At 27.8% G+C, this 10,863-nt stretch overlaps 2 protein-coding genes across 2 annotated transcripts; both read right to left on the reverse strand.

Moving 5' to 3' along the window:
• Positions 1-3,443: 3,443 nt before the first annotated feature.
• On the reverse strand, positions 3,444-6,299 carry BO70DRAFT_323388 (putative AAA family ATPase). The gene is made up of 3 exons (XM_025540588.1): positions 6,074-6,299; positions 4,340-5,972; positions 3,444-4,290 (listed from the first exon to the last, which is right to left on the reverse strand). The coding sequence occupies exons 2-3, from the start codon at positions 5,864-5,866 to the stop codon at positions 3,562-3,564; spliced, it is 2,256 nt and encodes a 751-aa protein (XP_025395180.1). The 5' UTR covers positions 5,867-5,972; positions 6,074-6,299; the 3' UTR covers positions 3,444-3,561.
• Positions 6,300-9,497: 3,198 nt separating this feature from the next.
• On the reverse strand, positions 9,498-10,608 carry srgA (Rab family GTPase srgA). The gene is made up of 3 exons (XM_025544263.1): positions 10,364-10,608; positions 10,040-10,307; positions 9,498-9,976 (listed from the first exon to the last, which is right to left on the reverse strand). The coding sequence occupies exons 1-3, from the start codon at positions 10,391-10,393 to the stop codon at positions 9,654-9,656; spliced, it is 621 nt and encodes a 206-aa protein (XP_025395181.1). The 5' UTR covers positions 10,394-10,608; the 3' UTR covers positions 9,498-9,653.
• Positions 10,609-10,863: the final 255 nt, after the last annotated feature.

Here is a 10,863-nt window from a genome sequence, read left to right on the forward strand (position 1 = left end):
TAAGATATATTATTATTCTTTTTATAATTATTTTGAATATTCTTCAAGAGGTAATAATTATATTTAAATTTTTATAATTTATATTTATCTATATAAAATATCTTCAGAGAGAGAAGCTTATCTACTATATCTAAAATATATATAATATCTTTTAATTTTATTAAAAAACTATTTAGAAACTTAAATTTAATTATTTTATAATCTTGAATTAATAATTTATAATTACTAATCACTATAACAGTCTTTTTTTATATTAAAGTTTAAAAAATAAAGGATTCTCTCTATTTTATTATATAATAAATTATTTTATTATTAAAGTATTATTAATTAGATTAGATACTATTACTAAACTCTATATTAATATATTTTTTAATTTTGATCTAATATTAAAGTTACTAGCGATAATATAAATTTATTTAATATAATAATATACTAATCTAGAGAATTAAAGAATTATTTTATTAATAATTTTATTATTATAATTCTAATTTAATTCTTTATTAAATTAATAATTAGTAAATTATCTCTTATAATTAATAGATTATTCTTTATCTAAATATTATCCCTTCTCTTTAATTTTATTTTTAAAATTATTTAATTCTTAATTCTTTTTTCTTATTTAACAGTAGTCCTTTGCTATATAATCTTTTCTTTATAATTAAAACAGATTATATTCTTTTTTTGTTCAAATTAGATATTCTAAATCTCTTTTTCTTTATTAATATTCTTTATTAGATTCTTATAATCATTTATAGAATTTATAAGATAATTCAGAAGTAAAGATATATTTAAATTAATTAATATAATTCTAAAATCAATATATTTATTTAATAAGCTATTTAGATATTATATAATTATTAGACTATTATAATCTAGTATCTTTTCTTTATAGATATTAATTAGTTATTAATAAACATTTTTAATTTTTAAAAATCTTTTTTTTAATATAATTAGAATTTTTTTTTAATTATCTAATCTTAGTAATTACTATAATTTTATAATTTTAGAAAATCTTATATAAATCTTTTATAAATATTATTATATTTTTTTAATATATTTAAAATTTTTAATTATTAAAATCTTATCTTTATTTAGTTTTATTTATATTATCATCTTAATCTTTATATTAATTTTTTATTATTTAATATTTAATAAAATAAAATTATTATAGATCTCTTTAGAAATCTTATAAAAAAATTTAATAGTTTATTAAAAATATTATAATTATAATAATTATTTTATTAAATAAAATTAATAGTAAGTATTTTTTTAGTTAATTTATTAATTTTAAACTTTTTTATTTTAATATTAGAATCTAGAATTAATTTTCTTATTACTATTTTAAATTTTATAACTAAAATATTTTAATAATTTAACTTTTAAGATTATTTATTAAAAATATACTAATTAATAGTATTCATAGAATTAATCTAAAAATTAAATATATAAATAAAAATAATTAGATAATTTATATAAAATATTAAGTTAATATAAATCTTATAAAATATAAATTTTAAAATAATTTAATAAATTAATAAAATCAGACTTATAATTAATAAAATAGATTTTTTAAAATATAAAAGCTCTCAGATATTTTACTTATATATAATTTAAAATATAAATATAGAATATTAATAAAAAAACAAAAAATATTTTTTAATATTATAATATTATTAATCTAAATATTTAAGAATTTCTATCTAATAATTATTAATAGATTTCTTTTAAGAATTTATCAGAATATATACTTATTTAGTTAAAGATAGAATAATTATATTCTATTCTTAATAAGCTGAAGATAGAATAATTCTCTATCCATAAACATAGCTGCATTATATCAGTAATATTATAAATAATTAAGATGAATAAGAAGATTATTATGAAAATCCCGAATTCATTAAATAATAAAAAAAATACTAATATGAAAGTAATTAAATTACTCAAGTATTATTTCTTACAATTATGAAATCTTTTACAATAATACATTACTATTATTAGTACCAAAATATATAGCAATATCTAATAAGTTGATTAATTCTATGAGGCTATCTGGGATCTACCGGGATTGTACCCGCTCTAGGCGGTATGTAGGGGCAGTATGTTGTATACTTGCCCTGGTGGTATCATATATACAGTAGCTTAGAGAAAGTTTGTATAATCACACTAAAATCAGGCCGCGTGTGTGTTTTTTAATTAATATAATAATTTATCTCTTTTTTTAATTATTAATATTATTAGAATAAGATACTCTCTTTATCTTCTAGATTTAAATTTAAAATAAAATTATAAACTAAAGCTATTTAATTAAACTTATATTCTAGATTTTTATTATAATAGCTATAAATTAATTAAAATTATAAAATAATTAAAACAGTCTGTATAGATTATTTACTTAATAATAAAATATATATTTTTAAAATTTAATGATATCTCTTAATTATATACTAACTATTTAAAAAAGATCATTCATAAAAATATATAAGATATTATTTAATTTAGTAAATCTATTTTTTAAATTTATTAAATATTTATAAAAAATCTTAATTTAATAATTAGTTATATATTAATAATTTAGATTATTTAAAAATTAAAATATAGTAAATAACAGACTGAAAAATAATTTAAATTATTATTTAAATATAGTAAAAAATAGCTTATATAAATTATAAAATATAGAAGTTATATTTTAAAAAATTAATATAAAATTATATAATCAGATAAATTCTTAATTAAATTTAAAATAGATTATTATAATTAATAATATTTTAGATTTAATATATGTAATAAAAATTAAAAAAAGTTTATATTTAATTTTATATAAAAAATAAAAAATTTTAAATTATAGTTTAGACAGTAATATAAAATTTAAATTAATTAGATTTAATTTATTTAAATTATAATTTTAAAATTAAGAAATTTAGATATACTATAAATTTTTATATTAAAATATTTAATTAATTTCTATCTAAAATTAGTATAAAGATTAAAAAAAATAGATTTATATTTATATAAAATAATATCTTAATATATTCTATATATAAAATTAAGAAATAATTTTAAAATTATATTTTAAAAATTATAGATTAGCTGTTTTATTTATCTAATCTTAATATAATTAAATATATATAATTTTTTTTAAAAGAAGAAGTATATAATATTAATCTTTTAATTAAAAATACTTTTAATAAGAATATTATAAAGAAAAATATTTTTTAAAAGATTTTATATATATTATAGAATTAAATTAATACTTATATATAAGAAGAAATACTGGATAATATAGTAAAAAAAATAAAAAAAATAATTAAGATAAATAACTAATATATAAAATATTAAAATCTTATAATTATTAAATTATTATATATATTAATTTTAAAGTTATATTTTAAATCTTTGCCAAGATATATATATTTTAGTGTGATAGATTAAACACCCGGGTAGGCCCGGCAACCGGGATTATGCAAACTTTCTGTAAAGAACTATAACTATGGTTGTACAGGGCGTCACCCTACAAAGTTGTTTATATTCATTTTCATATCATGTCAACAGAGCCGCAAATCCTTAAAAGTCAACTGACTCGCTCCACTGTTCATACCCTGCTATAACATCAGCTGTTATCTGTCGCTTTACTTGATTCAACGCATGTTGAAAATGCCTCCATCGGATGTCCTGTGCTTCACCAGTCTCCTCTTCCTCGTCCAGAGCAGCATCACCCGCTGTTTCACAGATACTGACAATCTCCGCACCGGAGTATCCTTCTAATTTCAAGGCCAACACATCAACTTCCACTTCTGGGTGAACGACAGACTTGTCAAACCATATGTTTAGGATCTCCCTTCGCGCCTCGAAATCAGGTGGTCCAATGTAAAGTACATTGTCAAGACGACCTGGACGCATCAATGCTGGGTCGATCACCTCTGGCTTGTTGGTGGCGGCAACAACCAAAACACTTTTCAATTCCTCAATACCATCCATCTCATTTAGGAGAGTAGTCAGAACATTCACACCTCCCTGTGACGAACTGCCCCGCTTTGAAGCGATCGCATCGATCTCATCGAAGAATATGATGCTGGGTCTTGCAGAGCGTGCCTTCCGGAAGATTTCTCTTAATGCTCGTTCAGATTCCCCAACATACATGCTTAGAATCTCGGCGCCCTTGACCGCAAGGAAGTTAAGCCCTGCCTCTGTGGCTAGTGCCTTAACAGTGAGCGTCTTGGAGCACCCAGGAGGCCCATAGAGGAGTATACCCTTCTTGCTATTCAAATTAAGCCTCTTCATTCGTTCGGGGAACTATCGAGTAGTTAGAACTGCAGCATGGTACTGAAAACTGGGTACTTACCCTCAGAGGCCTCTCGACAGCTTTCTGGAGGCGTCTCTTGATTTCATGTTGTCCACCGATGTCTGACCACCTAACTTTGGGGGTTTCCAAAAGCACTTCCCGCATAGCAGTGGGTCGAGTTTCTTGGATCGCTGATAGGACATCAGTATCATCAATTTCAAGGAAAGCGCTTGTCTTTCCGGCAGGAAGTCTTTCAGCCGAATCACTATCGAATTTATTTCCTTGGCATATTGGAAGTCCCCTATTCAATATTTGTCTCTGGCGTGCCTTTCGACAAATGAGTTGCAATAGAGCAAATAGATCTGCCCCAACATAGCCGTGCGTCTTTTCTGCTATTGTATTTATGAGCGTGTCGCTCAGTGTGGGGGATGGGCTGCCGCAAATAGCATGCAATATGCGAGCTCGATCTTGTGCAGTGGGAATTTGCATTTCAATCTCAATTGCTAATCGATGAGGTGTCCTTAGAGCATCATCAACATCATTCGGATGCCGGGTTGCAGCAACAACCAGTACAAGGGCACTTTTAACAGCATCTAGACACTCGCATAAAACTGAGCTGAGTGACTGGGTGTCCATAGACGTCCGTCTAGGGGCAATAAATTCGACCTGGTCAATGATGATTGCACTAGGTTGACAACGCATTGCCTCTTGGAACATGTTGCGCATTTTGACTTCTGCATCTCCAATATTTCGACCAAAAGCCGCGGACCCAATGCTGAGCGTTTTCCTCCACCCTGCTGCACCGATCTGTTGCAGGAGCGCCGTTTTACCTGTCCCCTTCGGACCATAGAGAAGGATCCCTCGGCTATGTGCGTAAAATGGTGGCATTACTAAACTGCCGCGGCTCATATTAAAATCAGCGAGGCTTTCATTCAGGCTGTTGATTTGGTTATCCATTCCACCTAACCCAATAGGCTGCACCTGGATGTCAGATAAGTCGTCCTCCAAAGGCTTCTCAGAATCACCGCCCATCGATATTCTGCTCATTTCGGTGAACTTGAACAGAGTGCTACCTGTACTCAGGTCCGGACTTGAAATTTTTGCAACGCTAAAGCTCCGCCGTTGGCCCCTAAGTTCCAGTTCGAAAACCAGACCAGTTGAAATCGCATCACACTTTGAGAGAGGTAGTTCCAAAGACCAAGACCAGTGGTTCATGTCGGAGGGAGAGATCGCACCATACTTTGCAATCCTATCAACATCTGAACACTCTACCAATGAAACCAGTGTGACCTCCTTCAAAGGACTATCGGCCTTACTGATGCTTATCTTCTCGCCGACTTTTACTCCATAGCAATCCTGGAGAGTCCTTGAAGTTTGCACGACGGTGTTTTGTATATTCTCAGTCGCATTCCAAGCTATTGCAGTTTTCGATGGTCCATCGGTGATGTGGATATTGCAGACGTCCCCGGCTCGCAGCTTAAGAAAGGCTAGTGAGGATGACGACATATATACGCGAAAGGCATCTCGGTGGTCGTTCCTTGTTGGCTTTGAGAGTGGTCGAACGGTAAAAAAGCGGGTATCAGACATATCGCGTATGGCACTCTTTAGAGAGAGAGCCTCTCCTGTTTAGATAGCCAGTGACCAATATTTCAACTCTAATAGCGGAGAGCGCGTGTTTTTACGGCACCGGAACCTGTGGTAGTGCACATTTAGAAACATATTGCCAAGATAGGCTGTGTTACACTTTTGCTTGGAAGCATGAATTGATTTGGTGCATGGTCTCAATGTACGTACGCTTCAGCCAGTTTAGGGATAAAGAAGACAATGTGGTTGTGGCCGGAATAGGTGTAGAGTGGGCAGGGTTGAAAAAATATGCAACGGGCAGTTAGCGAAAGGAACAAAAGCTCTCGGGCTCGAAGTAGGGTTGGAAAGTTGTTGTAGGACAATGGTCAAGATGAGCGGCGCAGTCAAATCACCCATGAGAAGTTCCAGATCCAAAATATCGAGTGCAAAAGCCCTGGCAATCTATCACTAGGTTTTCAAGTATATCCACACACCCCTGCCCCACTTTACTATAGGGACGCATTACTTTACCTTAACCGACCCCTACGCGGCTTACCGCTCCAAGGTCGCCTGTAGGGCAATCTTAATAAATCAACAGAGTTACTATATTAATACTTTTCTTTTTGAAAGATTTATTTATTCACTAAGTTATATTTTTTGAAACTATTATATTATCTATAAACTATTATAAAATTAGTAGTGAAATGCAGCAGGCTATCTATATAATAAAATATATTCTTAAATTTAATATTATATAATTTATATACAAAGCTGAAATATTAATATTTGAATTCTATATATGATTAAACAAAACTACCATAATTAAAAATATTCTTATTAGAAATTAGATACAATCTAGACTCCTACTCTACTATAATAAAGTTAAACTTTTGATAAATAATTTATTTGAAACTTTTTATATGAATTTAATTATTCTTTTTCCTGTACTTAATAAAATATTTTCGATGTAGAAACATGTGTACTTGAGATATAGATATTAATTTAAAATATATTTATAATTTAAATATTGGTAGGAACTCCACAGATTCTATACTTGGCTAATAGGACCCTATAGCTGAGTGATAAGGAGCAACAGTATACAGCAGAATTGAGAAATTTATAAAATAAAATCTCTATTATATAATTATTGTAAAATAATTCAGTGGTATTTTTATATTAGATTTTATATAGCCTTGCGCGCGGCTGTAGTTATATACTTAATATAGCTAATATTCTTATAATCATTTTAATAATTAGTTTTAAAATTACCTTTGTTATTATATAAAACTTGTTTTATTTTTTAATCAATTTATTTATTGATTAACTAAAAAATGTGAATAACAAACTTTTATCTAATAGTTTTAATATTCTGCTAATATTTAATTCCATACTTCATTATATAAAATTAAAAACCTTATTACTAGTAATACTGTTCTTTGATAAAAATATCTAGACTTTTGAATGAATATTAAAAAAATCAATAAATTAATATATCATATTTTAAATAATATTTTTTTATTATAAATAATACAAATAGATAATATATACTTATTATAGAAATAATGAAGTTCTTTGGACAAATCTATTTTGTTTTCATGTTAGAAAAGATATATATAAATAAATAAATTCAAACCCAATTTATATATTAGAATTCTTAAGTTAACTAATATAATTTATAAGATATTACTTTAATAAATTTTATTCTAAAAGGACCAAAACTGAGCATAATAAAATTAATTATAAAAATTTTAGTTTATAATTTTTAATAGCTATAAATCCTATATAATATATAAATTTATAAAATATTCTAAAAAAGTGGAGTTATCTTTCTATTTTTATTTTTTATTTAAGCTAATGCTGGAAGTCTTGCGATATTAAAGTTATTTCTATATATACAAATATTAATGTAATAAGATAATTCTTACAGGTAGTTGAGCTAGCTACCAAATCTTTATAAAAGATATTAATAATTAATTTTTATCTCTATTTAAATCAAAATATTTAAATAATGAACTGTATGATATAGGTTTTTTCTAATAGATTTAATTTTATTTATTTTTAAGATAATTATTTGAAAAATAATAAATATTAGCTCTTTTAAATATTCAAATTAAGAAATATAGAATATAAATATCTTTTGTGTCTGGGATAAAATCCGCGGAATACACCCTTACAAGGATGAAGCCCACCTCCTCCCGGGTGTACCTGAGTATATATATGGGATTCTAGGGCTCCGCAGGTAAGTGCGGGTAATATTGGTCTTTTGACTCAGTGGCAACAATTCCTCCAGGTTGGTGTTTTATACTTTTGTACTAAAATAATAAATTTTAAGCTATTCCAGGATTATATCTTCTATTAATATAATTAAAATAAAATTTTATATGATACTTATAAGTCTACAGGGTTATTGGCAGCAATAATTTTATTTAGATTAATTAATTCAAGAAAAAATATATTATTATTTTTGAAAACAGTATAGTAAGATATAAAATAAAAGAAAATAAAATAATAATTTATTAAGATATATTTAAGTAAGAATTAGTTATTTTATAAATCTAGAGATCTAGAAACTTAGAGTAACTAATAAGCTTTATTTTTATATAAAAAATATTTACTTTGATGAAAAGTATAATAATTAATAAGTATTTGAAAAATTATATATCTTATCTAATCATATTAATATAGTAACTCTATTAATCATTTTATATTATTTTATAGAAATTCTCAGAGCAGTAAGCCGTGTAGGGGTCGGTTATATGAAAACCATTATCACCATCTCAAACTAATATCATTGTAGAGTGGCTAACAGCCAGTATAGGTTAATAATAATAGATAAGAAATTTAGATAATAATTAAAATATTTTATAAGAATTAAAATAAATATATGATAATTATTTAAATAATAAGTATAATTTAAACTAGATAATTATATAATTAATTTTTAAATTATATAATATATAGATATTATTATAAAATATTTAATAATTAAAACTTATTATATAAAATAAATCTAAAATTAATTAATTATATATTAAATATATGACTAGCTGTATTAGAAAATATTTAAAATATAATTTATAAATAAATATTAGATATTTTTTTAATTTAATTTTAAAACTTGTATTTTATAATTTATTTAGATCTAAATATACTTTTTAAGAGATTAATTTTTAACCTGTATTTTAACTGTTAGCCACTCTATATCATTGAAACTTTGTTAAACATAGACTTTGAATATTGCTTAATATAATAATGTCTTAATAAAGTAATAAATTCCTTCAGCAAAATAATTATAATTTATATACAAGTTTTGAAATATAGACCAAAATAATGTAATCGAGATTCAGAATAGCAAATTATATAAGATATTCAATATATATAATTATATATATTAATCTATATAATAACTATAGTCTTAATATATTATTTAGGCTTCTGCTATATTTTTCCTTTATTTGAATTTATAGATAAAAATACATTATATAATTAAAATATTATAATATTTCTTTGTTCAAATCTTTCCCCAAAGTGTAGTATTTTATTCTAGTACTCTCAAGTACAATTACCATAAATTTTAAATTAATTAAATATAAAAGGAAACTTTCATAGTAAGTACAAGCACCTAACTTTATTATCAACATACATGCATTAAGAACTCCATTAACATATCTGATTCTTGGCATATATTTGGCTCGCAAAGATATTGGCGCATTCAAGCCATGGCACATACACACAAATGCAACACATAAACTGAGACATTAAGTCATAATATGAAGGAGATTTGCACAAAAAATAGTTGTACACTATCAAGTCAGCAACACTTCCCACCTGTGTTGCCGTTCAAACCGGTGCCTTGTTGGTCTATGCTAACACCCTGAGATCCAACCTGTTCAGCCTTGGATGTATCCATCCCTTTTTTGATATCCGAGGCAAGATCATAAAAAGCCTTCTCGATGTTGATGTTGTTCTTGGCCGAGACTTCAAGAAATGGTATTCCAAGCTCATCAGCGAGTTGCTGGCCCTGCTGAGTTGACACGGCTCTCTTCTCTTCCCAGTCACACTTATTGCCAATGAGGATTTTATGAACACCCTCGCTTGCATGCTGTTCAACATTTGAAAACCACGTGCGAATGTCTAAGAGATCGGCCGAAGCATCAGCACATAAATATTAACAGTCAAATCAAAAGAATTCCTCACTTTGGAATGATCGCTCATCCGTGACATCGTAGACCAGAAGAATACCCATAGCTCCCCTGTAGTAAGCTGTTGTGATGGTCCTAAACCGCTCCTGTCCAGCAGTATCCCATATCTGAAGCTTCACTCGCTTGCCATCCAATTCAATGGTCCGAATCTTGAAGTCGATTCCAATAGTAGTAATAAACGACGGAGTAAATGAGTCCTCACTGAATCGCAATAGGCAGCATGATTTTCCCACCCCGGAGTCTCCGATCAGTAACAGTTTGATCTACACGAAGTGTTGGTTAGCTCAATCCATTGATAGGGATGATCACTATAACTTACCAAGAAATCGTAGTTCCTTGTACCAGCCATTCTGATACTGTTCTTATGCAAAGGGCAAGGAACAAATGAGAAAAGGTTGAACGAGTCGTGTTGAAAGATAGCGCTTGACAGATCTCGATGACTTTCTGGATCTCTTCTCCCCTACTTCTCAACCAATCTCTCTATCTTTCCCCCCCCTTTTCTTCTTTCTTCCGTCACCTATTACACTGTTCTCTCTTGGAGGGGGGAGGAGGGGGGGGGGGGGGTTAATCTCTTCTTATTAGAAATTTTTGCCGGCCCCCTTTAACAGTTTTTACCGCAGAAAAAACTGCAGCCACCGAGTAGAGGCAGGTGATGGATGGTCTGGAACTTCCAGTAAATCCAGTACCCACAGTTAACGAGGTCAGAGGATGGGTAGGGATAACACAAGGCTTGTATTGGAGACCCTCTGTTAATGTAAGTGAAATGAATACCCTCTTAGGCTAGAACCCGACACAGTGGTGAAGCTTGGTCTTGTATAT

This window comes from Aspergillus heteromorphus, assembly GCF_003184545.1.
Source record: "Aspergillus heteromorphus CBS 117.55 chromosome Unknown BO70scaffold_37, whole genome shotgun sequence".
Taxonomy (NCBI): domain Eukaryota; kingdom Fungi; phylum Ascomycota; class Eurotiomycetes; order Eurotiales; family Aspergillaceae; genus Aspergillus; species Aspergillus heteromorphus.

Coding starts and splice junctions, on each gene's coding strand:
- srgA (XM_025544263.1), bottom strand. CDS start 10,393: ATGGCTGGTACAAGGAACTACGATTTCTTG. Junction 10,308..10,363: donor CAAGGAACTACGATTTCTTG/GTAAGTTATAGT, acceptor CACTTCGTGTAG/ATCAAACTGTTACTGATCGG. Junction 9,977..10,039: donor GGATGAGCGATCATTCCAAA/GTGAGGAATTCT, acceptor CCGATCTCTTAG/ACATTCGCACGTGGTTTTCA.
- BO70DRAFT_323388 (XM_025540588.1), bottom strand. CDS start 5,866: ATGTCTGATACCCGCTTTTTTACCGTTCGACCACTCTCAAAGCCAACA. Junction 4,291..4,339: donor CTGTCGAGAGGCCTCTGAGG/GTAAGTACCCAG, acceptor ACTACTCGATAG/TTCCCCGAACGAATGAAGAG.